The 26,834-nt window shown below is 50.8% G+C and overlaps 6 protein-coding genes across 6 annotated transcripts; 3 read left to right on the forward strand and 3 right to left on the reverse strand.

Moving 5' to 3' along the window:
• Nucleotides 1-4,151: 4,151 nt before the first annotated feature.
• On the reverse strand, nucleotides 4,152-5,191 carry UHO2_03302 (uncharacterized protein; the record flags this gene model as incomplete). Its single annotated transcript, XM_041558217.1, has 2 exons — nucleotides 4,152-4,641; nucleotides 4,668-5,191. 2 exons carry the CDS (start codon nucleotides 5,189-5,191, stop codon nucleotides 4,152-4,154), a joined length of 1,014 nt encoding a protein of 337 aa, XP_041414151.1.
• Nucleotides 5,192-6,712: 1,521 nt separating this feature from the next.
• On the forward strand, nucleotides 6,713-7,708 carry UHO2_03303 (uncharacterized protein; the record flags this gene model as incomplete). The annotated part of the gene is made up of 1 exon (XM_041558218.1): nucleotides 6,713-7,708. The coding sequence occupies one exon, from the start codon at nucleotides 6,713-6,715 to the stop codon at nucleotides 7,706-7,708; it is 996 nt and encodes a 331-aa protein (XP_041414152.1).
• A 1,746-nt stretch (nucleotides 7,709-9,454) lies between these two features.
• UHO2_03304 (uncharacterized protein) lies at nucleotides 9,455-14,628 on the reverse strand (the record flags this gene model as incomplete). The annotated part of the gene is made up of 4 exons (XM_041558219.1): nucleotides 9,455-9,947; nucleotides 10,005-13,113; nucleotides 13,212-13,420; nucleotides 13,712-14,628. 4 exons carry the CDS (start codon nucleotides 14,626-14,628, stop codon nucleotides 9,455-9,457), a joined length of 4,728 nt encoding a protein of 1,575 aa, XP_041414153.1.
• Nucleotides 14,629-18,864: 4,236 nt separating this feature from the next.
• On the forward strand, nucleotides 18,865-20,322 carry UHO2_03305 (uncharacterized protein; the record flags this gene model as incomplete). Its single annotated transcript, XM_041558220.1, has 1 exon — nucleotides 18,865-20,322. The coding sequence occupies one exon, from the start codon at nucleotides 18,865-18,867 to the stop codon at nucleotides 20,320-20,322; it is 1,458 nt and encodes a 485-aa protein (XP_041414154.1).
• A 200-nt stretch (nucleotides 20,323-20,522) lies between these two features.
• On the reverse strand, nucleotides 20,523-24,098 carry UHO2_03306 (uncharacterized protein; the record flags this gene model as incomplete). The annotated part of the gene is made up of 1 exon (XM_041558221.1): nucleotides 20,523-24,098. The coding sequence occupies one exon, from the start codon at nucleotides 24,096-24,098 to the stop codon at nucleotides 20,523-20,525; it is 3,576 nt and encodes a 1,191-aa protein (XP_041414155.1).
• Nucleotides 24,099-25,054: 956 nt separating this feature from the next.
• UHO2_03307 (uncharacterized protein) lies at nucleotides 25,055-26,297 on the forward strand (the record flags this gene model as incomplete). Its single annotated transcript, XM_041558222.1, has 2 exons — nucleotides 25,055-26,132; nucleotides 26,236-26,297. The coding sequence occupies 2 exons, from the start codon at nucleotides 25,055-25,057 to the stop codon at nucleotides 26,295-26,297; spliced, it is 1,140 nt and encodes a 379-aa protein (XP_041414156.1).
• Between the last annotated feature and the right edge of the window lie 537 nt (nucleotides 26,298-26,834).

Here is a 26,834-nt window from a genome sequence, read left to right on the forward strand (position 1 = left end):
ACACTCTGTTCAGGGGTAGCTCGGCACGATCAATATCAATGTGTAGGTTATGATGACACCAAGGTCTGGTGTGAGTGTTGATGATGATGAGGTTGATGGTGTTGGTGCTAAGGTTGGTGGCGTGGGTGATAGGGTTGGTGGCATCAACACGAGTGTCCAGTGTGTTGACTGATGCTTGAGGTGATCCCTGGACCACAGCAGACTACTGCCTTTGGTTCTATCTATATCCAGACTGCTGACCTGCTATGGGTCACCTTTGGACATCAGGTAGTGGTGATACAACACACACACTATGATGAGGAGCAACCTTGATAGATTGCTGCTATGCTGACTGAAACTAATATATACTTATGCTGAAGTGATAACTAGTTATGAAGGGTGTAGAGTGGATGAGGATCCACTCGACCTTTGATGATGAGCAAGTATGGTTATATACCTCTTCACAGCATCGCCAGCGACGCTGCTCCTGCTCTCTCTCCAGAGAGTACCTTCTTCATTGAGTACTGTACAGGGGCCCCTCTAGCACTGCTCCTCCTCCTTGCTATCCTGCTTGCTTGGCACCCCTGTGCCTCTTGAGCTGTGTCAACTCCTTCGACACTGCTCCTCCTCCTTGCTATCCTGCTTGTTTGGCACCCCTGTGCCTCCTGAGTGGTGTTGACTCCTTCGACACTACTCCTCCTCCTCAGGACCTGGTGTCGACTCCTTCGACACTGCTCCTCCTCCTCAGGACCTGCTTGCCGGTTCCTTATACACTGCTCCTTCTCCTTTGACCGGTGATGGTTCCTTTGACTCTTGTCTCTCGAGCCCCTGAGTGGTAACCATCTGCATGCTCCTTGAGCTTGGTCCTCTTTGTGGCTGTGCCTCCTCACATATGGGCTCAGTGCTCCTTTGCATGTGAGTTCATAGGAGTCCATGGTCTCCATGGAGACTGCACTACGACCATGCTCTTCTACTGGTATCGACTAGATCTCCGATACCTGTGCTCCTTCCATATGAACCAGTGACCCTCCTGCTTCTTGAGCATTCAGGCCCATGACAACCCCTTGGTCATGCAGTTGCCCCCTGTGCTTGGTCCTGTGTGGCTATATGCATGCACCCCTCAAGTGGTAACTGTCCATGTGATGCTGAGCTTGGTCCCCTGCTCCTACATGTGGTTATTGTCAGGGGTCTCGCGCCTGAAACCCAGGTCGGTCTGTCGAGATACTCGGTGACTATCGAGTTGTGCGACAGCTATTGTCTTGGTATTGGTCTCGATGAGCTATGTTGCTTGGTGACTATCAAGTTGCGCAATGACAGCAGGTGGCATTTGTTGTATATACTGTCATAGGTTTCAGCTGACCTCTGTGGACACTCTGTTCAGGGGTAGCTCGGCATGATCAATATCAATGTGTAGGTTATGATGACACCAAGGTCTGGTGTGAGTGTTGATGATGATGAGGTTGATGGTGTTGGTGCTAAGGTTGGTGGTGTGGGTGATAGGGTTGGTGGCATCAACACGAGTGTCCAGTGTGTTGACTGATGCTTGAGGTGATCCCTGGACCACAGCAGACTACTGCCTTTGGTTCTATCTATATCCAGACTGCTGACCTGCTATGGGTCACCTTTGGACATCAGGTAGTGGTGATACAACACACACACTATGATGAGGAGCAACCTTGATAGATTGCTGCTATGCTGACTGAAACTAATATATACTTATGCTGAAGTGATAACTAGTTATGAAGGGTGTAGAGTGGATGAGGATCCACTCGACCTTTGATGATGAGAAAGCATGGTTATATACCTCTTCTCAGCATCACCAGTGATGCTGCTCCTGCTCTCTCTCCAGAGAGTACCTTCTTCATCAAGTACTGTACAGGGGGCCCTTATGGCACCACTCCTGTCCTCCTTGAGCTATCGACTCCTTCGACACTGCTCCTCCTCCTTGCTATCCTGCTTGCTTGGCACCCTTGTGCCTCTTGAGCTGTGTCGACTCCTTTGACACTGCTCTGTCATGGGCCTGGATGCTCAAGAAGCAGGAGGGTCACGGGTTCATATAGAAGGAGCACAGGTATCGAAGATCTAGTCGATACCAGTAGAGAGCATGGTCGTAGTGCAGTCTCCATGGAGACCATGGACTCCTATGGACTCACATGCAAAGGAGGACCGAGCCATATGTGAGGAGGGCCAAGCACAGCCACGAGGAGGACCAAGCTCAAGGAGCCAGCACAGCCACGAAGAGGACCAAGCTCAAGGAGCATGCAGATGGTTACCACTCAGGGGCTCGAGAGACAAGAGCCAAAGGAACTGTCACTGATCAAAGGAGAAGGAGCAGTGTCGAAGGAGTTGACACCAGGTCATGAGGAGGAGGAGCAGTGTCGAAGGAGTCGACACAGCTCAAGAGGCACAGGGGTGCCAAGCAGGAGAGGCCCCTGAACAGCACTCGATGAAGAAGGTACTCTCTGGAGAGAGAGCAGGAGCAGCATCGCTGGCAATGCTGTAAAGAGGTATATAACCATGCTTTCTCATCATCATAGGTTGAGTGGATCCTCATCCACTCTACTCACCATAACTAGTTATCACTTCAGCATAAGTATATATTAGTTTCAGTCAACATAGCAGCAATCCATCAAGGTTGCTCCTCATCATAGTGTGTGTGTTGTATCACCACTACCTGACATCCGAAGGCGCCTATAGCAGGTTAGTGGTCCAGATCAAGATAGAACCGAAGGCAGTAGTCCACTGTGGTCCAGGGATCACTTCAAGCATCAAGTTAACACACTGGACACTCGTGTTGATGCCACCAACCTTATCACCAACACCATCAACCTCATCATCATCAACACTCACACCAGACCTTGGTGTCATCATAGCATTGATATTGATTGTGCTGAGCTACCCCTGAACAGAGTGTCCACAGAGGTCAGCCGAAACCTACGATAGTATATACAACGAACGCCACCTGCTGTCACTGCACAACTTGATAGTCACCGCTACCAAGACAATAGCTGTCGCACAGTTTGATAGTCACCGAGTATCTCGACAGACCGACCTGGGTTTCGGGCGCGAGACCCCTGACATGCTCCTCCTCCTTGCTATCCTGCTTGTTTGGCACCCCTGTGCCTCCTGAGTGGTGTCGACTCCTTCAACACTGCTCCTCCTCCTCAGAACCTGCTTGCTGGTTACCTATACACTGCTCCTTCTCCTTTGACTGGTGATCATTCCATTGACTCTTGTCTCTCAAGCCCCTGAGTGGTAACCATCTGCATGCTCCTTGAGCTTGGTCCCCTTTGTGGCTGTGCCTGCTCCTTGAGCTTGGTCCTCCTTGTGGCTGTGCCTGGCCTTCCTCGCATATGGCTCAGTGCTCCTTTGCATGTGAGTCCATAGGAGTCCATGGTCTCCATGGAGACTGCACTACGACCATGCTCTCTACTGGTATTGACTAGATCTCTACCTGTGCTCCTTCCATATGAACCAGTGACCCTCCTGCTTCCTGAGCATTCAGGCCCATGACAGTTATCTCCATATGCTTCTCCTTCTAATGCCAGTACCTTCCTTCCTGAATCTCCTGGTACTTGCTCGTATTGGCCAACTTGCTGAGGCATGCTGATCTGGCTGATTCTGATTGATCCTCATGAGATTAACCTGGAACCCAGAGTTTGGTTGATCTCATATATCATATGCACTACCAGCCCAATTAGCTCCATTGATCCCTGATGATTTGGTGCCAATCAACTTGGTGCACCCTTCATATGTTGATCCACTGATCCTGCATGACATTACCATGAATGCCATCGGTCAATTTGGTGCACCCTTCTTGCGCTGGCCCGCTGGCCCTGTGACATCTTGGAGAGAAGAAGCAGGGCTTTCAGACAATATCAGACAGTGTGGCAATACAACTTATAGCTATTGAGCATTAGAGTGATGTATGGTGACATGTAAAATCATGGGACAGTTTACACGCGTGCTGTATATACATTCATGAGGCTGATACCTATCGTGGGAGTATGCTGTTTCATGACCTATCCTGACAACGAGTGGGACTGTGTTGTATCCGATCTCTCGTCAGATCAGCCCCGTTTAATTCATGATCAGATCTTCTTCCCCGATTACGCTCTAGATCGATCTTGCCCGATCCTTCGTCACTTTAGCTCTCCACTGGATCGTTATCTTTAGCATTCATTGACGGTGGCAATGACATCATCCGTAGCATCCCTGTTACGGCCCTTAAAGGACAACATGTTGTAGAACGGGGGTGACTGCTTGGTAGTGAAATCAATGACCTGGACGTATGACACGGTCATGGCAAGCTCCCACTGCGCAGCATTGCGAATCGAGGTCTTGGTCACACGCTTCAGTCTCATCGACACGAAGGCATTGCACATGATGCTCTTGCCTTGGTCACGGATGAAACGAGGCACGTCCGGAACCTTCACAAACTGTCCCTTAGTACGTACACAGCCAGGCAACTCCTTGGGAATCTTGACAGGCAGCCACGAATAGCCATCGTGGGTCTGAAGCTTAGGGACTTCACATGCGCTAGCACCTCGGGCCCAGTCATGCTCGCTGAAGTCAGCGTTGATCGCATCGATGAGCATATCCATGACCTCAGTCGGGATACCGAGCGACACGTAGCTAACACCGTACCCGGTAGTGAACTTGCTAGTGCCATCAAACGTAGCACGGACTTCCGAGATGCACATCTTGGGGGCCTATGCTCGATGATGGTGTCGCCGATGGGGAACGTACGGGTGTACGAATCGTCGTCATACACGACGCCAAGATCGGCCACCTCGATCTTGTATGAAGCTTCAAGTGCCGCAGTGATATCCCTCGGGTCACTAATCTCGACGATCACAGGGGGATCAACCATATCAGAGCCGATGTAGGCCTCCACAGTGAACTCAATACCTCCAGGACCCGTAGTGAAGTACTTGCCACACTTGCCGATGGAGCCGGTGGCTCTAGCACCGTCAGTAGCCTCGGATGGGATAGCCTCGGATGAATAGACGTACTGTGGCATCAGGGCGACGACTGGCAAGGGCGGAACCCTGAGGTACTTAGATGACGTATTCCACAGCGTTAGGCTTAATCCTGGTCCGTCGTCGGTCGACCAACAACGGATCACTGTGACGCTGAGGGGTAGGTTTCGAGGCACGAACGAGGTGGCTAGGAACTGATCGTATCTTTCTGCTGCGTCTGATGGTATCATGGCCTCATACGTGACAGATGACCATGAGGTTAGCCCAACGGACTCTGGTTCTGAGTACGTAGCCGTCGGGCGTCGTGAACCATTCGACGTCCTCAGCACCCTGGTTGCTCATTTGATCTATTAGCTTCTGAACCCAGGGGCTGTGCATCCCATAGTACCGAGTTACCGTGTCCATCCTTCAAGTTGACGCTGAATAGATTGGGCCATAGACTAGGGCACATTTAAGCTTCACAAGTAGGGGTGATGACAACTTGACGAAGCGCAGCCTGGAGGCAAGCGCGAAGAAGAGGAGAACGAGCGAGCGAAGAGAAGATGATGGAGAAGGAAGAGAGAAGAGCGTGCGGAAGAATTGAAGATAACAAGGTATGATACTCTGTCCTAGAGCCACGATCAGGCTCCCTTATCATGACTTCTTGAATGCTTATCATTTCTATGGATGAGTGTAACTTCAAGGGCATATATATACCTTAGCATCTTCTTCTGAGCACGCCATACTGGGATGAGTCGAGTGCTTCCTGTAATGCTCCTGAGTCGTTGCCATGACAACCTTTCATACATTTCGTATGCACGTTGTTTATTCACGACCTCGCTCTATCCTAAGTCCGATTGGAATGCCGACGGACCTTCAACTGGAAGAGAAAACAATCCCAGCCTGGCTCACACGGCCGTAAGATGAGGGTCAATTGGTTGATATCGAGACAATATGGAAATCCTGTTAGATTGCGGGTCAGCGAGGTGGCTCGCTGGCTCAAAGGCTCCCTGCCTGCCGTAAGGGGCCGATCGAGCGCAGAGAAGAGCGGGGCGTACAGGCGGAACGTAAGGGAGGGAATCCGGTGGGAAAAGAAGGAAAAGCAAGGTCGGTGTTGCGCGACTCTTGCGAGAAGAGGAGATGGTAGGAAAGAGAGAGAGAAAAGAGCGAAATGAAGCTTATATATACAAATTGAGTGGCTAAGTGGCTGAATAGGTTGCGACAGCGCGGAGCAAAACGAAGCGTCCAAACCGACTGAGCAGGTTGCGACACGTGTGGCCCTTGCTCAGATGTGCACGCCAAGTCACGTGCAGCAAGCATTGCGACGAAAAATGGAGTTCTGCGCATTTGGTCACTTGCCCCTTCGCTCACTATTGAAAAATGCAGTTGAAGATGCGTCGGCATCTCAAGCAAGGTGCACGTGTTACGGCCGAGACATCGAGATACGGGAGGCTCACATAAGCGAGGAGCACAATGAGGTACGCAATTGTTGTCATGGTGACAGCACAGTGGCACCCGGTATCATAGCAACACAGGGGTACAAATGAAGGAACACACCCTGCCTCGGATGGGATCAGAGCAGTGAATGGAGTATATATATGTGTTTGTCATTTAGTCTCACACTATGAAAACTAAGCATTACATAGAACATACGGCTGTGGCAAAGGGAGTCTGATCGTGACCCCGATAACGCCGTATATTAATTGTTATCTTCAATTGATTAAGAGTCTGAAGAAGCTATCACCGAGCTAACCGAAAACTCGCCGACAACCATGGTAGAAGACACCGAAACGAGGACTAAAGGAAGCAGAAAAGGCAAGAACACCCAGGTTCGGGTCGACAATAATGCCACGAGCGAGAACGAGCCGGAGGCCATCAACGATGAAGCCGACGGAGACACCGATTCGGACTCCGACTTTGATGATGGCGACAAGCGATATAACTTTCGCACCCTAGCAAAGCTCCTTGAACCTGTGCCAAAGCTCACGTCACGAAACTACCATAGCTGGAGCGCTCACGTGAAATCTTTCCTCCGATCCGTGCCTCATGCGATGAAACATCTCGAGGGAACGTACGACAAGAAACACCCGAAATGGAGCCGCTCCCTTGACGATGCTTTAATTAACGCCCTGCGTGGAACAATCGATACCACCGGAGAACACAATATAAACTACCTCGTTCTAGATGTAATCAAGGAGTACCTTACTTTCAACCAAGTATGGAGAAAGATCGAAAACGGTCTCATGAATGAAGCCACCAAGACGTCCCACAGACTTGCGCTTATCTCGCAACTCAACGATGCAAAGATGTTTCATTCGGATGCCAGAAAGCTAATCCAAGAGATCCGGTCCATACAAACTGAAAGCAGTCTCCTCGGAAAACCATTCGCCGATGATACATTGTTCTCGGCCCTGCAGAAATGCACGATCCGGCATCCGGTGTACAAGGAGACGGTTGCCACCGTCCATCAAATCGACTTCAACGCCCTTGCCACCGCATTAAGCATCCGGCAGACTGCTGTCGAGAGTGTCCCCGCGCAAAGGATCGACCCCCGACAAGCCAGCGCTAGAACCGCCGGCAACGACGATCAAAATGAACGGGCCGGAGAGACCGAAGCCGAAGCCGACAACAGCCACGCGAGCCCGAGGAACGCAAGCAAACCACGCCGAATCCGATGCTGGATCTGCAAGCGACCGGGACATGGTATCAGCCAATGTGACGCCTTGGTTACCATTCCCAAGGACTCTCCCCTCGCTGAACCCAAATAGGAAGCGTGGTGCTCCCTCACCCTCCCAACGAAATGGCAGGACCCCTCGAACCCAAAAGAAACAGCTCATTGGATCTTGGACTCGGTGGCGAGTTACCATATGGTGAACGACTACAGCATGCTCATTCACCCGAGAACTTGCCGAAAGCGGATAATTACCGCCGGAAGCGAGGTCTTGGAAGCGGCAGCTATAGGAGATGCGAGCATATCAACAGATTACGGGGAAATCCCTCTGCAAAATGTATTGTATGTAAAGCACCTTAATGTTAACCTTCTGTCAACAAATTCATTAACAGATGAAGGAGCACGAGTGATATTGGACACAACCGGCGGCCAAATTTTCTTAACAAACGGCATGACACTTAAGATTGCAAAGAATCGCGAGCGAGGACTTCTGGAGTTCCGAGGCGACACATGGCAAGAAAGCGCGATGGCCACATCAGCACCATTGTTTGAAGGTGTTGATGAGGAGTTCGAGCATATTAAGAATGAGCCGAAAGTTTCAAAGCAACAACTATGGCATGAGCGTCTCGGGCACCCAGGAAGAGATAAGGCTAAGGCGATCACAAACAAGTTAAAGGATAAGCATACTGTCAGGGGTCTCGCGCCTGAAACCCAGGTCGGTCCGTCGAGATACTCGGTGACTATCAAACTGTGTGACAGCTATTGTCTCGGTATCGGTGACTATCAAGTTGTGCAGTGACAGCAGGTGGCGTTCGTTGTATACACTATCGTAGGTTTCGGCTGACCTCTGTGGACACTCCGTTCAGGGGTAGCTCGGCACGATCGATATCAATGTTATGATGACACCAAGGTCTGGTGTGAGTGTTAATGATGATGAGCTTGATGGTGTTGGTGATGGGATTGGTGATGTCGATGATAATGAGGTTGATGGTGTTGGTGATAAGGTTGGTGGCGTCAACACGAGTGTCCAGTGTGTTGACTTGATGCTTGAAGTGATCCCCGGACCGCAGTGGACTACTGCCTTCGGTTCTATCTATATCCGGACCGCTAACCTGCTATAGGCGCCTTCGGACGTCAGGTAGTGGTGATACAACACACACACTACGATGAGGAGCAACCTTGATAGATTGCTGCTATGCTGACTGAAACTAATGTATACTTATGCTGAAGTGATAACTAGTTATGGTGAGTAGAGTGGATGGGGATCCACTCGACCTATGATGATGAGAAAGCATGGTTATATACCTCTTCACAGCATTGCCAGCGATGCTGCTCCTGCTCTCTCTCCAGAGAGTACCTTCTTCATCGAGTATTGCTCAGGGGCCTCTCCTGCTTAGCACCCCTGTGCCTCTTGTCGACACTGCTCCTCCTCCTCATGACCTGGTGTCGACTCCTTCGACACTGCTCCTCCTCCTTTGATCAGTGACAGTTCCTTTGGCTCTTGTCTCTCGAGCCCCTGAATGGTAACCATCTGCATGCTCCTTGAGCTTGGTCCTCTTCGTGGCTTGTGCTTGGCCCTCCTTTGCATGTGAGTCCATAGGAGTCCATGGTCTCCATGGAGACTGCACTACGACCATGCTCTCTACTGGTGTCGACTAGGTCTTCGATACCTGTGCTCCTTCCATATGAACCCATGACCCTCCTGCTTCTTGAGCATCCAGGCCCATGACACTACCCCCCTCTTAAGAGCCGAGCTCCGTCGAGGCGTGCTCTGGTCTGGTTCATGCTGACTCCTCCTGTTCTCTCCTCCTCTCATGCTGACTCCTCCTGTTCTCTCCTCCTCTCATGCTGACTCCTCCTGTTCTCTCCTCCTCTCTCCACTCTGTCTACTCACTCGTCCCCCCTCCGACACCTCATACTCCTGGATGAGGTCGGGACAGTTGAGGTTCTCTACTGGTTCCCATGAAGCAGCTTCCTCTGAGTACCCTCTCCACAACACCTTGTACTCCGTAGTCCCATTGTGTGAACGCTTGTCGATGAGTGCTTCGACTTCGAAATCGAGGTCCTCATCTGGAAGTGATGGTATGGTGGGCTGTTCAGCACGTTGAGGAAGAGAACTTGTTCTTGCTGGCTCGAGCATGGAGACATGGAACACATCATGCACCCTAAGGTTTGCTGGCAATGTGATTCGATAAGCTCGGCGTCCTACCCGTTCCTGAACTGGGTAGGGTCCTGCGAACCGGGTGTCTAACTTGGGTGTGGGTCTCCTTGTCTTCCAGTTTCGTCGGTTGATATAGACCATATCACCCACCTTAAACTCGATGTCCTTGTGCTTCCTGTTATACTGGTTTACTTATCTACGTTGTGCCTCTCTGATCTGCTCCTGGAGGTACTTGCAACGCTCCTTTCCATCCATGAGGTACTCGAAGCGACCTGGATCATTGACTCCTAGTCGTTGAGGGATGTCAGGATGAGCTTTGGGGTTCCATCCATAGCATGCAAAGAATGGTGAGACACCAATGCTGTTGTGGACCGTGTTGTTATATACAAAGGCCGCAGTGTCCAGCAGGTTGGCCCAGTCATTCTGCTCATAGTTGCAGTACATCCTGAGATATTGCTCTATGACCTGATTGACTCTCTCTGTCTGACCATCAGTTTGAGGATGGTAGGCCGTGCTAAGTGAGTGCTTCACACCCATTTGCTCTGCAAATGCCTTCCATGCTCCTGATATGAACTGCCTGCCTCGGTCCGAGACCATGTGATCTGGATATCCGAAGAGTCTAACCATGTGTCCATATAGCAATACTGCAGTCTGTTTGGCCGTGACTGTCTTATGGGTTGGAGCTAGTATGGCAAACTTGGTTAACCTGTCGACGATGACTAGGATAGAGTCATAGGTCTTGGAGTCATACTTCTTTGATGGTGGTAGTCCTTCAATGAAGTCGAGGGATATGGAGCCCCAGGGCCTGTCTGGGGTTGCTAGTGGCTGTAGCAAACCATATGGACGATGACGAGGAGCTTTGTACCTAGCACATACAGGACAACTTGCTACATAGTCTGCAATCCAAGCTGTCATGTTTGGCCACCAGTAATGTCGTTGAGCTGCCTTGATGGTAGCATCTCTTCCTACGTGTCCAGCAGTGATACCATCATGACATTGGGTCATCACCATGAATCGCAGATGCTCTACAGAGAGAGACTGTCCATCTACCTCTTTGGCACTCCTTGAGTGTCGGTTGTTGGTCCTCCCTGGCATGATCACCTTGGGGATAACCAACCTTCCTCCACTGTACCATAGGTCATCCTTGAGTTCGAAAGGCTTCTTCCTATGTATCTCCTGTAGCTCTTGGTCTAAAGGCTGGAAGATCTTGACCAGGTCTTTGAGACCTTTTGATGCTATGGACTCCATCGAGATCATGGGGGCCACTAGGAGCGAGTCATGGTCTGCTGTCTCCTTGAACACTCGAGGAGGCAGTAGTTGCCTTACATTGTGATCCTGCTCTTCACCGGCTGGTTGCATGTCTGTCCTTCTGGTGAGAGCATCAGGCTCACCACCTTTGTCTCCTGGTCGATACTGCAATATGAAGTCGAAGTCTGCTAGTAGTATTGCCCATCGAGCTTGTCGTCCTGTGATGCGTCTCTGTGACTTGAAGTACTTGAGGGCTTCATGGTCAGTGAGGATGACCAGTTGGTTCGGTAGTCCAGCTAGCATGTGTCGCCACTGAGTGAGGCAGGCGACCACAGCTAGGAGCTCCTTATCATGGATCTCATAGTTCTTCTCGGCAGAAGACATCTTCCTAGAGTAGAAGGCCACTGGATGCCATCGTCCTTCATGCTCCTGCTTGAGCACTCCTGCTATAGCAAAGTCACTTGCATCAGTCTCCAACCTTGTTGGAAGGTGGTAGTCGAAGTGCTGAAGCACTCCTGCTGATGTGAAGGCCTGGATGAGCTTGTGGAAGGCCTGTTGGGCCTCCTCTGGTAGCTCGAGCTTCTTGAACCGTTCTATAGGCTTTACCAGTGCTGTCAAGGGCTTGGCTATGCGAGCAAAGTGGGCTATGAACCTTCGATAGAAGTTGGCAAAACCCAGGAACCTCTGGATGTCATGGATTGACTCTGGCATTGGCCACTCCTTGACAGTGCGCACCTTTTCTGGGTCCATCTCTATGCCCGTTGGCTTGATGATGTACCCCAGGAACTCGACTGTCTTGGTGTGGAACTCACACTTCGACAGCTTAGCAAAGAGCCTGTTGCTCCTTAAGCGAGTGAGGACCTCGGTGACATGCTTCACATGTACCTCTTCAGTGTCACTGAAGATCAGGAAGTCATCTAAGTATACCACTACATATACTCCAATGATGTCTCGGAAGATGTCATTGATGAATGACTGGAAGTGAGCCGGAGCATTGGCTAGGCCAAAGGGCATCACTAGGTACTCATAGAGTCCCAACTGAGTGCCAAAAGCTGTCTTCCATTCATCTCCTTTAGCAATCCGGATGAGGTTGTATGCTGCTCTAAGGTCTAGCTTGGTATAGATCCTTGCCTTCCTGAGTAAGAACAGCTGCTCCTCGATGAGGGGCAATGGTGCCCTGTTCTTGACAGTGATCTCGTTGAGACCTCTGTAGTCCACACAGAGTCTGAGACCTCCATCCTTCTTTGGTACGAAGAGCACTGGTGATCGTGCCGGGCTCTTCGATGGTCTTATGAACCCCTTCTCAAGGTTCTCATCCAAGTATCTCCTCAACTCGGACATCTCCTTGGGTCCCTTAAGGTATAGGGGCCCTTGAGGTGGCTTACCTCCTTCTATCAACTCGAGGTGGAGATCATGCTCGGTATGATGGGGCAGCTTGTCTGCTTCCACCTCATCAAACACATCTCGCAGGTGTTGGTATGGCTTTGGTATGTCTGCAGCCGTCACCACCTTATCTACCTCCACCTCCATCTCGACTCCTTTGTCTGCGCCTGTAGGTACAAAACCAAAGGCTGGGAGTGATGATGGTGGCTCCTCTAACAGCATGAACCCTATGGGTCCATCTTCCAGAGCTGCTCGTAGTATGCGCTCTGCTGAGACGAACTCGTTACCATGAAGGGTTGGTCTCCTCATGGTTAGGTCCCCTGCTCTTGCTGCTTCAGGGGGTCTCCTAGGGGGTCGGTCCTGCTCCTGAGTCTTGAACTCCAGCTGGCCCGTATCCCATTGTATGGTGGGTTTGAGCCTCCGTAGCTCAGTGAACCCCAGGATGAGGTCATAGTCTGCAGTGTCGGCCACTGAAGCTTCGACCACACCCAGATTGTGTGTACCAATAGATACCTGCATGCTCGCAGAACTATTGATGGAGAGTTGGTGCCCGGTGACACCATGGATCGATCTTGTTTTTATGGGTTTTGTGGGTATTTGGTACTTACTAATGAAAGAATCTGAGACTATGGACAAACCAGCACCGGTATCAGCTAGTATCCGAGCAGGATGGTCTTGAACCATTCCAGAGAGCTCCAGTACTGCTTTTCCTCCACTGGTAGAGAAACATACTTGACAATCTTGATATATACAGAGTGATGGCGAGGAGGTTTGTAGAGCAATGCATGCCATCAGTGCATCACCCCACTGACGTTTCCCTCGTCATCATCATCATCGTGCTCCTCCTCGTGATCGAGGTCCATGGGTTGCTGGTATGAGCTGAGGTCCATGGCCTCGGGGTCACCCGTCTCAGTGCTGCCTGTGGGGCCATCTCCTGAGTCGGTGGCCTCCTCGAAGGGGTCTGCTGTGGTGACCATAACCTTTGGTCCCATGGGTCGAGAGCTAAGAGGGTTTACCCTGCTGGGGCAGTCTCTGGCCCAATGGCCGATACCCTTGCATACATGACAGGTGTTGATACCTGATGGAGCAGGGCTTCCTTGCTTCGAGGGTTGGGTGGGTTGATGAGGAAGGGGTCGGTTAGTTGGTCTGTTTAGGTTTTGTGTAGTTGCTTGTGTAGTTGCTTGTGTTGGTGATCGAGCTGGATAAGGTTGAGTGGGTTGTCGGATGGGGATTGAACTTTGATTTGGCCGAGACCCAGTTCTTAGTGGAGGTGACGTGGCATTTGGAAGTGAGTGTCTAGCCGAGGACTGCTGTAGTAGCATCCTCTGTCGATCGATCTCCTCGACCTCTCGATACCACTCCCATCTCTTCCCAGGTGGATTCCTCTCGAACTTCTCCTGTATGCTACGAGTGAGACTACCTCTGAAGAGATCAATCACTAGCTCATTGTCATCTAGGTTGACCTGTCCTTCCAAGTCTCTGAACCGCTCTACATGACGTGTGTCGGCACCAGGAGCATCACTTGTGAGTCTGAGAGCCAACAGCTTGTTGTATGCCTCCATCCTAGCATTGCGTGGGTTGAACTGCTCTGACAGTCGCTCTGTGAAGTAGTGCCAATCATTGAACAACCTTCCTTCTCTAGCTCTATCAATACGGAGCTTGGAGGTCCACCACTCTCTTGCTGTCCCTTCCAGTTGAGCACCCATGTGATTGATCATCCTAGACTGCTCATACACCTGGTTGAACTTAAACCATGCTTCGGCTTCTAGAATGAAGATCTCCATGTCTCGGGGATTGAACTTTGGAAAGGGGGTGGCAATGGGCTTTGACCGGTTAATCTCTGCCATGATGCTGGTATCCTCCTCGTGGTCCAGGGGGTAAGGATCCGTCCTAGTCCTGCTGTAGGGGTCCAGCTTAGTCTTGACATATCTTGGCCCAGTAGGTGAAGCATACTTCTCGTAGTTGATGTCCTCCTGCTCATCCAGGTTGAATGAGACTGATCGTCTTGGTCGTGGAGCCGGAGTAGGAGTATGTGGGTCTCCTATCATAGACTCATCTCCTCCTCCTGCTTGGTCTTCCGAGTGAGAGAGGTCCATTGTCTCCTCCCTACCCAGCTGAGCTCGTTGTAGTCGTTCCTCTCGATGACCCTGCCTAGTAAGCTCTAGCTGAGCTTCCAATAGAGTGAGTAGTCTATCGAGCTTATTGTTGAGGTCTGGGTCCGTCATGGTGATCGTGAGGAGCTGCTTGAACGATCCACTCTAATGTCAGGGGTCTCGCGCCTGAAACCCAGGTCGGTCCGTCGAGATACTCGGTGACTATCAAACTGTGTGACAGCTATTGTCTCGGTATCGGTGACTATCAAGTTGTGCAGTGACAGCAGGTGGCGTTCGTTGTATACACTATCGTAGGTTTCGGCTGACCTCTGTGGACACTCCGTTCAGGGGTAGCTCGGCACGATCGATATCAATGTTATGATGACACCAAGGTCTGGTGTGAGTGTTAATGATGATGAGGTTGATGGTGTTGGTGATGGGATTGGTGATGTCGATGATAATGAGGTTGATGGTGTTGGTGATAAGGTTGGTGGCGTCAACACGAGTGTCCAGTGTGTTGACTTGATGCTTGAAGTGATCCCCGGACCGCAGTGGACTACTGCCTTCGGTTCTATCTATATCCGGACCGCTAACCTGCTATAGGCGCCTTCGGACGTCAGGTAGTGGTGATACAACACACACACTACGATGAGGAGCAACCTTGATAGATTGCTGCTATGCTGACTGAAACTAATGTATACTTATGCTGAAGTGATAACTAGTTATGGTGAGTAGAGTGGATGGGGATCCACTCGACCTATGATGATGAGAAAGCATGGTTATATACCTCTTCACAGCATTGCCAGCGATGCTGCTCCTGCTCTCTCTCCAGAGAGTACCTTCTTCATCGAGTATTGCTCAGGGGCCTCTCCTGCTTAGCACCCCTGTGCCTCTTGTCGACACTGCTCCTCCTCCTCATGACCTGGTGTCGACTCCTTCGACACTGCTCCTCCTCCTTTGATCAGTGACAGTTCCTTTGGCTCTTGTCTCTCGAGCCCCTGAATGGTAACCATCTGCATGCTCCTTGAGCTTGGTCCTCTTCGTGGCTTGTGCTTGGCCCTCCTTTGCATGTGAGTCCATAGGAGTCCATGGTCTCCATGGAGACTGCACTACGACCATGCTCTCTACTGGTGTCGACTAGGTCTTCGATACCTGTGCTCCTTCCATATGAACCCATGACCCTCCTGCTTCTTGAGCATCCAGGCCCATGACACATACCATGAAATTGGATCCAAACACCGCTCTGACATGTGAGCAGTGCGTACGATCCAAGAGCACAAGCGCTCGGATGGGGAAAGGTAGCGGCGAGAGAGCCGTAGGGCCCCTGGATCTTATCCACGTCGATCTAATAATAGACTCGTCCCACGTGACGGAGTATACATGCACGTTGGTGCTGGTCGACGATCATAGCAAGTATGTGTATGCACAGCCATTGACACGAAAGAGTCATGCCTTTATGCAACTTAAAAGGATTGTTTCGTTCCTGGAGACACAGACGGATCAGAAGCTAAAAGCGATCCGATCCGATCAAGGAACAGAATGGAAAAGCAATGATGCATTAGAATGGTCGCTAGAAAAGGGCATAGAGTGGCAAACCACCGTAGGGTACAACAGCAAACAAAATGGACGGGTAGAGAGAATGAACAGGACCCTTGGAGAGAAGATGAGAACGTTGCTAATGCAGAGGAGACTACCGAAGAAGTTCTGGCCATACGCGATCAGAGCTGCAGCGTTCAAAATAAACCTCACTCCGAGCATTGATAATGAATTCCCTTATCAAGCGATGTTTGGCAAGTCGCCGGAACGAGCTTTAAAGCTCCTATGAGTGTTTGGTTGTCTGGCATGGGTAAACATACCCAAAGTTAAACGGGACAACAAGAAACTGGACCAGCGAGCCGTCGCATCCATTTTCTTAGGGTACAGTCTAGAGCGAAAGGGCTGGCTTTTCTACAGCCCGGACTACAATCCGAACATCTTCTGGAGCAATTCAGCAAAATTCATGGAATCAAAGTGCTGGTCAGACAGAACAGAGTGGCGACCGGTTGATACAAAGGCACCCCCAATGACGATGACAGAAGAAAATCTCGAAGATCTAGGATATAACAAAGAAAATATATTCGACGAAACAGATGAAGAGCCACTACGAGAATATATGGATATGGAGTCAGACTCGGAAGAAAGATCACGCGAAGGAATAGCAGAGGTGATGGAACAAGGACCAATCGCCGAAACTCAAATTGACAGCGAATTCTATGGACTCGTAGCGACGCGACCGGAACGGAGAAAGAACCTGGACCCAACCATACATGAAGCAATGAATGGAGAGGACAGAAAGCACTGGGAGGAGGCCATGCGAAAGGAGCTGGATGGATTGGAGGCGATGGGCACATGGGAGATAGTCGACCTTCCAAAGGGTGCAAACACCGTCGACACACGTTGGGTACTCAAGATCAAAACCGATGCAAACCTCGTGCCAACAAAGTTCAAAGCCCGGCTCGTGGCACGAGGTTTCACTCAACGCGAGGGCATCAACTATACAGAGGTCTTCGCACCAGTAGCACCTATCCAATCCATTCGAGGGGTGATCGCGGTCGCAGCAGTACGAGATTGGGAAATGGATTCTATTGACGTAAAGCAAGCGTACCTGAACTCCACTATACACCATGATGTATACCTCAAGCCCCCAGTAGGAATCGAAATACCACCCGGAAAAGTGTTGAAGGTAGTGAAAGGACTGTACGGTTTGAAACAGTCGGGCCGAGAATGGAACATTGAGTTAGACTCACACCTCCGGACGATCGGATTTCATTGCATGCAGAGCGCTCCATGCCTATACTCAAGAGGGACAGGCGACAGGATCACGATCATCACAGCATACGTGGACGACATGCTGATAACATCACCCAGTCGTGAGGAAGTAGACCGCGCAAAGCGGGAGATCATGGACAAATGGGAGACGCAAGACAATGGAAGGATCAAAGAATTTCTGGGTATCAAGATTATACGTGATAGAAGACGGAGGAGGATATCCCTGAGTCTAACGGCATACATCAAGGAAATGGTGAACAAATGGTTAGGAGGAGCAAACGAGAAATCCTGGATACCCATGCTGAGTGTAGCGAACACCGCCGGAGGCGAGCGATGTGAACCTAAGCGAGCAAAGAGGTATCAAGAATTGGTCGGCCAACTATTATGGGTCTCCAACACAGCCCGACCAGATATTGCCTTTGCCGTCAGCGTATTGGCGCGATATATGTCGATCCCGATCGACAGTGCATGGAAGGCAGCTGTCCACGTGGTAAAGTACCTGAACCAAACGAACGAATATCAGTTACACCTAGGAGGAGAGACAAACGAGCACTCGGATACACCGGTAACGACGTATACCGACGCAAACTGGGCATCCGACCCCACAAATGGACGAAGAAGTACCTCGGGGTCGATAACATATGTGTATGGATGTCCGGTGAGTTGGAAATCACACGTTCAGAAGTGTGTGGCACTGTCGGCAGTCGAAGCAGAGTTTGTCGCCGCTTCCGAAGCGGTACGAGAAACCTTATTCTTCTCATATTTGCTCCGGGATTTGGAGGCCACGGGCGTTCGGCCCGTACTATACACAGACAGCCAGGGGTGCATACAGGTGAGTAAAGACCCAGCCAAACATTGGAAGTTAAAGCACATCGACACACGGTATCATTTCGTACGCGATCACGTACAAGAGGGCGATGTGGAGATCAAATATGTCGGAACGGCAAACAACGTTGCAGATGTCTTGACAAAACCCTTACAGGGTTTTAACACCTCACGATTGGCTAGGATGATAGGACTGGAGATCCCGCCGAAGGGGGGAGTTGAAGATGCGTCGGCATCTCAAGCAAGGTGCACGTGTTACGGCCGAGACATCGAGATACGGGAGGCTCACATAAGCGAGGAGCACAATGAGGTACGCAATTGTTGTCATGGTGACAGCACAGTGGCACCCGGTATCATAGCAACACAGGGGTACAAATGAAGGAACACACCCTGCCTCGGATGGGATCAGAGCAGTGAATGGAGTATATATATGTGTTTGTCATTTAGTCTCACACTATGAAAACTAAGCATTACATAGAACATACGGCTGTGGCAAAGGGAGTCTGATCGTGACCCCGATAACGCCGTATATTAATTGTTATCTTCAATTAATGCGCATGTATCCATTCGCACGATAAGTCTTTTTGTTTCTTTTGATGATGGATTGGAGTGTGAAACTTAATTTTTCTGGGTCTACAGAACGCGCACTGTTCACCATCATTCAGGGTCCAACTTCATGCACACGTTCTTCGCTTCCACCATCATCACCACCCTCGTCACTTCTCTGTCGACAGCATGGACACCGAAGATTCGGTGCAAGTCGACTTGGGCATAGGGACATCTACTTCCAACCCCACACTACATGCCAGCATCCGCTTCCGACCAATCACAATCCGATTCACTGAACCTGGAGTACCTGACCTTCGCCTCCCTTTACACTCTATCACTTCTTTACGCCCTCTCCATCCTCCTCCCACCTCAACCTCTGCAGCCGACGAAAACTTAATTTTCGATGTAGAAGAAGCACCGTTGTCCTCGACACAACCTTCAAAATCCTCGATCACTGAATTGATAGCAGAGTTGAACGAAAGAGGGTTGATGGGAGATGAATTCGTCCGAACGCTCAAAGAGAAGATGGCTAAAAGTCGGGAGAGTGTGAGGGATCGGAGGCTGAGGTTGATTCATGCGGGGAGGATATTGAGGGACGGGGTGAAGCTGGTGGGCTATTTGGATGAATTGGAGTTGCAGCAGAAGATTCAGAGGAGGGGGATGTTACGGCATTTGGCTCTTGATAAGGCTTCCGCGCGCACCGACTCAGACATCGGAGAGAATGGGAGGAGGGATAGCGAAGATAAAGATGAGGAGAGTGAAGGAAGTGCTGCAGGACCAGGAGAGGAAGGTGAAGAGAAGGAAGGGGAGAAAGATGCGGTGGAGAAGAAAGAAATGCCCGTTCGAGACTTGATCGATTGGCTTTCGAGTCAAGCTAACCCAGATGAAACAGATGGCAATGACGCTGGTCTACCGCAAGAGATAGGGGGAAAGAGAAAGGCAAAGGGTAAAAGCCGCGAACCATCATACTACGACGATCTGGTCCGACTCACAATCCGTACTGCACCCGCCGTATACCTCCAATGTTCAGTTGGTGAAGTCGAGTCCCAGCCGCAGCCATCTCCGTCCTCTCCCGCTGCACCCGCCTCCGTTCCCCTCATCGACGGATTCGGCCCAGACCCATCCCTCGAAGATCCTCTTAATCCCGACAGTCTCTCTACAGACCGAAATCGTGGCTTCAACCGACTCCTAGACGCCGGCCTGTCCCCAACTGAAATCTCCACCATCCGGTCCCAATTCCGCTCAACCCATCCCCTCCCACAATCATACGACCTGATCCAATCCCGCGAGCATTCCCAACACCTGCTCGAAATGGAAGAAAGCTGGATGGACAATTTCACTTCCACCACCACCGCTAACCCCACACTTCCCGAATTCGGAGAGGAAGGAGGTGGAGGAGGAGCATATATGACAGTTTTTCAGGGACTTCTCGTGGGGTTCTTTGTGCCGCCGCTGGTGCCATTGTTTTGGTTCCGGGACAAAGCGCATCCGAGCTCGATACCAAATAGTTTGGGGGAAGGGGATGAGGGAGAGGGAGCGGATGATGAGGAAGAATGGGAGAGGGAGAGGGGCTTGATGATGAGAGAAGCTGTTTTTGGCGGGACTATGCAGGTTGCGGTTCTGTTTGGGGTTGTTGCTAAGTAAGTGCCGACTCCCCTCATTTGCAGCATTGGAGGAACATGCGCTGATACACTCTTTTGCTTTGCTTTTTGCTTCGATACAGTCTGATAATGGGCGTGTTTAGGTTCATTTGGTAGCACAATATCAATCGCAAATCGCTTCTGAGCAAGTTGAAGGGCGCAGCATAGAAGATAGATTACGTTCTGAACGATAGGGTGTGAAGCTTAAGCCTCGAAACCGTTCCCAGTAGCGTTAGGCGCAGTAGCAGAAGAAGAAATGAAACTCATATCACTGAACAGCGATTCACCAAGGAATCCATCTAACATTCCAAAATCCCAATCGATGTCCACTACCCCTCCTGCTTCTCTGCCCTCCATTGCTGCATTACCACCAGACACCACTCCTGCTGCTTGCTGAGCTCCATTCTCCATATTGCCGAGGAAATTGGCAGCTCCTGCACCATTCTGTCCCGCAACGATGGGCATGCCGTTGGTGCTGCCCGGGGTATAGCCGGATTGAGGCGCGGTGTAGGGTGTAAAGCCCGGGAAAGAAGAGTGGTGAGGCGGGTATGCTTGTTGATGATGAGGTGGAAGGTGTTGTGTGGAAGAAGAAGAGGGGGGGATGGGGTTGACAATCGCAGTCTGAACACCGCTTGGACCTGCTTGGAACTGCATGAGCTGACGTAGGAATTGGTGGTCTGGGTCTGGAGCTGGAGTAGCTGATCCTGTTGCTGTTGGGTCGTTGTTCGTCACTACATCTCCCCTAATTGCTGCTGACGTCGCTCCGTCCTCCGTTCCAATATGAGCACAGTTCTTCCCCTGCTCAGCTCTGCTACCTTCATTAGCTGCACCTTGCCATCCCTTGCTCTTCTTCCCACTCTTCTCCTTCTTGTCTCCAGCACCCTCCACCTCATCCTCTCCATCCTCTCTGTCTCGCTTTTTCCCCCTCTCCCCACCCTCAGGCCCCTCGCTAGACTCATTTCGCGCCAACTTAGCATTCCAAGCACTCTTCGCCTTCGCCAGCACCGTAAACAAGAAAAACGCATAGCTACCGGCAGCACCCCTCCTGTGCGGCGTCGCCTTCCCCGCTTCCTCACAAACCCTTGCCACCTTCTCCACCATCTCAAAAGTATACTCTGCATCAATGTCAATCCCCAAATCCTCCCCTTCCTCGCCTCCGTCCTTCTTACCTCCACCCGTTGGCAGCGATTTGACCTGCAAACTAGCCGCACCGGCCGAAGTGGAAATCAACCCAACGATGCGTAGTGCGAAAATCGCACAGTACACCGGTGTGACTACCGTCGAGTTATGGCCCCAGAACAGCCCATTAGGTACCATAGTCGCGACGAAGAGACCGAGGTAGGCCATGCAACATGCATATGCGTCTTTGTAGACTGGGCGAAGAACTTCCAGCCCGAGATGGCTGCATTTGAGAGCGATTGTGTCGAGGATCAGGCGTGCGTACCAGTAGTACAGCTTCAAGCGATGGACTCGGGATAGCGTTGGGGGGAGGTCTGTTGTGCCCAATATCCCATCGCGAACTTTTTCCGCTGCGGCAACAGGTGTAGCGGACGAAGCTTCCAAAGCAGAAGGTTGATAAGCCTGCTGCTGAGCCGGCCCAGTCCAAGTAGCCAACCAAGTATCCAAATCGCTCGCACAAATCCTTCTGAACAATTCCACCTGTTTCGCCGTCCTCTCCGCCGGCAGATGCGTTACACTGACATCAACAAAGTTCTCAAACAACTCCATATTCCTCAACATCAACAACCTCAACTGTACCACCGCCACCATCGCCTTATCCCCCGGCAAAGCGTATTTGTCTAGATGCCAATGCGCACATCCCATCACCACCGGATCGTTCGCCAACGTAGGCCTTCTACCCATATGCTGACTCATACTGGTCTCAAACAACCACAGATTCAACCATGTCCTCTCCCTATTCCTTAATCTCCTGGCCAAGCCCGCATCATCTTGTCGATTCGGTGGACGAACAGAGATCCGAGAGTTCATATCGAGCTCGGAAGCGATACGAATAGCGAACCCGACGTAAGCCCAAGCTTTATCCTCGGACAAGGTGTTCATCTGTGGATGGTAGGCCGCTAGAATAATCAAGGCCTGTGGGATTTCCGCATTACGAAAACCTTCCATCAATATGGTAGGCAAAAGGTTGGAGCGAATATGCATTTCCAAATCGGCTGCAATCTGGCTTGCTTCCACCCTGTACTTTGCCGCAATCCAACAGGTACAGCTCAGTAGCAGTGCTGAGCATGACCTGACATAGTCGAACGTGTGCAGATGCGGGTCAAGCAACGTAAGCGCTGGATTGATGTACTGCATGAAGACGCTGTATAAACTTTCCGCCTCTGCTAGGGTGAGGTATCCACGATTGATAGGATCGAATTCAGGAAGGTTGTCGAGTTTGGTGGAAAAGAGACCAATGTCGAAGAATGCTTTACCTCGACCGGGACCGACTGTGCGGGAGTTGGTGGTTCGTGGGTAATTGCCGAAAAGACTAACTCGACGGTTGCTGTCCACCGCTATGGACTTGCCGTCGGTGGTGGTAGTTGAGGCTTGTTGTGATGTGGTGGATTTGTCGTCGTTGCCATTCTGCGCCACTGCCTCCGGAGCGTCTTTTGCTGAGTCGAGATCAGCAGCAGATGCCGTACTGGGCCCGGTCTGCGAAGCAGACTCATTCGAAGGCGAAGAACCGGAAGTAGCCGCATCAGCACTTGCCAACCCATTATCTCGATCACGAGCTCCAGCACTAGCAGCGGCCAACAGCTTCAACGGATTCGACAAGGTCGGCAAACCCAAATTCTCCGGTTCATCTGGATCATCCGACGTAGGCGTCGCAGAAGTAATACTCTGCGGTGCTTGCCACGAAGAAGATATCGACCTCTGCCTGTACACTTGCGAAGTTCTCCAACTGCCGCCATTCATAGCCGCACGAGGCGAATGCGAAGGCGGAGACATAGCCCCCACGGAAGACGAAGCCGCATTCACCCCGCCTGCACCTTTCATAAACGCATCGGGAGACGACACTTCCTCCTTCTCCAACACGCGCTTTTTTGAATCAGCCGATGCAGCTTTGGAGAGAAATTGCGAACTGCCTGGACTGCCGGCGGCGACGGCGCCTTTGTTCTTGGAGAACTGCTCAAGCGCGCGGCTGAGCGAGTCGACGGTTTTCTCGAGTTTCTGAATCTTGGAGCTATCGGACTTGCGCCCACGCTTGTGAGACTTGTAGTAACATTCTTTGCCTAGACGTTTGCAACGAGTGCAGAGGTCACCGCCGGAACACTTGACTTTGGAGAGACGACACTCCATGCATGAGATCTTCTTTTCGGCTGCGGCTGTAGCAGCGGCAGCGGAATTGGAAGCGTCGGATGCGGTGCGGATGGGTGGACCGTCGCTGCGGTCCGAGGGCTGAGATGGCGAAGGTCTTGGAGCGGACGATCCTTCGGGATGGATGGAGGAGCTGGATGGTGGTGGAAGGCGTGAGGTAGATATGGAGGCTGACACTGGGGAATAGCCATGATCTGAATACCTGTATTGATTCTGTGAATGCGATGACCGATGAACAGGCTGCGTGCTGGAGTAGTGCCGGGTTTGTGCCGGGTGGTGCTGTTGGGTAGGATCATAATGCTGGTGCTGGTGGCTGTGATGAGGAGCATGGTGGTAGGGCGGGTAGTGCGGTCCTCCTTCTTGATAGTGACTACCAGGCTGCGGTGATGGGGAGGACTCTGCTGCTGCAGCCAGGTGGTAGAGAGCGTCGTGGTACGACTCGGATTTTGGCGAAAGCATGTTGGCAGCTTTGCCGTCGTATCGGCGATGCGCAGAACGAGAATGTACTTGAGACTTGCAACTGCCTGTAGCAAGTGCTGGTTGCGTTAGCGGCTAGCGTGGAGGCAGTTGATGCTAACGAGAGGGCTTAAAGCCTGTGCGGTCTAGTGTCGTTCCTATGAAGGCTTTGCAGCAATGCCCAACTCGAAGACACTGGATGGTCTAGAAAGATGCGAGTGTGCCCAAGTCGGTTCGATAGGTAGCGTGAGACGAGGCAGGAAACCGACGAGCGTAAGAAGTGGTCAAGGGTACGAAAGAAAGGTGTTGGTGATGAAGATGGTCGGTGCGGAAGAAAGTCAAAAGATGCGGACGCAAAAAGGGCCGCGAAAAAGGATCCACAGAAGACGGCTTGTTCAACACATTCCGTTTGCCTTTCTCGTGGTACCATCTCGGAGGTTCAGCCAAGCAAACCCTTCTCAACCCAGTGAAGCATTACTCACTCCATTCTTAGCTGCTCTTACCAAGTGTGCTCGTGTCGTGCTTCCGAGATCTCATACCAATCCGCCACGAGAAACATTGGCCTTATGATACTAGCCGAATGAGTCAATATAGCGGGGCATTGCGCTGCTCATCATCAGTTGCTATTATTGCTGCAATGGAAAGAAAGTCGAAGAGAGAAAGTCGAGCTCCGATGCTTCGGCCATTTGGAATGCCGACTCAGCCTCAGATTGGCGCGCATGTTTTGATTATATTATATTATATTATATTATATTATATTATATTATATTTTTTTGATTTTATTTTTTCCAGCGGTTCCCGCACTTTATGACGGTGTAACATGCGCCAAGACCAACACTCGACTCGGACGATGGAGGAGGATGACATCTTCTACCTCCAATCTCACTGTCCATCACCCATACTCCCGACCAAGTCCAGTCGAAAGCAACAGTGCAACTAGGTCTGAGCATACTTCGGCCATGGCGACATTGATAGCCTCCTCCTCATCGACTGCGGGTGCACCCACCTCGACCTCGTCGAGCGATACCAAGAAGCTTGCCATAACCGCTCAACTCATCTCAGCCTTCAAACCAGCCAAAGTCTTTACGCAGTACGTCGCCAAAGGCACCTGCGTCACCTCTGCCTCGTTCGACGACGCCGGCCATCAATGTATCACAGCAGGCGAAGACGACTATATGCACATCTACGACGTCCGCCCAGGCACACACAAAACCAAGATTGCCTCGCTCAAATACGGTGCGCATCTGGCACGCTTCACCCACGACAAAGACTCGATCCTCTATGCATCTACCAAAGAGAACAATGCTTTACGGTACTGTAACACCAAAACCAAAGTCTACACACGCTATTTTGAAGGACACGAGAACAAAGTCGTGTCTCTCCAAATGAGTCCTCAGAACGACACGTTCTTATCAGGCAGCGTAGACGAAGCGGTGAAGTTGTGGGATCTGAGAGCACCAAGCGCTCAAGGTCATATGCATCTGAAAGGGCATCCCGTAGTAGCGTATGATCCGACAGGGAAAGTGTTTGCAGTGGCGATCAATGAACGATCAGCTGTCCTCCTCTACGATATTCGCAAATTCGACCAAATGCCTTTCCTCGTGGTTCATCTCGACGACTCTGCAGCGCTCAGCAAAGTATCAATGCCACCCAGGATGCCGATCATCACCTCGTTGACGTTTACAAACGACAGCCAGTATCTTTTGTTGGGAACGTCAGGGGACGTGCATTATGTCATCGACACTTTCTCAGACGGAGGTCAGGTTGTGGCAAGGCTGATCGGACATGAAGGATTGGAGAAGGCTTCAGGGGTGGGGATAGGAATGGTGGCTGAAGCAGGGATAAGTGGGCAAGAAGTGTGCTGGACGCCAGATGGGAAGTGGGTCTTGTCGGGTTCGGCAGATGGTTCGGTGGTGTTCTGGTATATCGATCTGGAAGAGGCAAAAAGGAATGAATTTAGGAATTTGAGACCCAAGTATAAGCAGAGTGGACATGATGGTGCCAGTCGGGTGCTGGCATTTAATCCCAGATATGCTCGTAAGTTCCCATCCCCAGTGACACTAGCGCTCACTTGCGCTGGATCGATTTCTGATGATGCTTTGTCCTCCCTTCCACTGCTATTATGCTCTCACACCGCCAGAGATCCTGAGCGCAGGGGCAGAAGTGGCATTTTGGTTGCCAGATCTACCCGAGCAAGTGTAGCTCCCACTGGCGATCCTAATCGATACCACACAACACACAGCACAGTCGCCGCACCACAGTGTATCAACACCAGTCCTTCAAGCAGTTAGACACGTTGTGAGAAAGAGACATACTGTTAGGCCACCGTTTCAAACATTCTTCTAGAAAGCGGAGAAGCTTGGCCCGTGTGTTGAGATTTTGCAAAGCCAAAAGAGCTCAGATTTGGCGCTTGCCTGAATTTCAAGTTTTCTTCGCGTTGTGTGTCTCAGTAAGGAATAATAATAATAATAATAATAATAATAATAATAATAATAATAATAATAATAATAATAATAATAATAATAATAATAATAATAATAATAATAATAATAATAATAATAATAATAATAATCGTAATAATAATAAAAAAGAGGTGCACGTTGCTGTTGCTGCTTTCCCCCCACATTTGAAGATTTGAAGCCAGCCTGTGAACCGTTGCAAGAAAAACCTTCCCCTCTTCACTTGACCGCCTCTCTTCTTCTCGCTTCATACTCAGCCTGATCTGTCCTACCAAAGTCA

This window comes from Ustilago hordei, assembly GCF_900519145.1.
Source record: "Ustilago hordei strain Uho2 genome assembly, contig: UHO2_contig_05, whole genome shotgun sequence".
Lineage (NCBI taxonomy): Eukaryota > Fungi > Basidiomycota > Ustilaginomycetes > Ustilaginales > Ustilaginaceae > Ustilago > Ustilago hordei.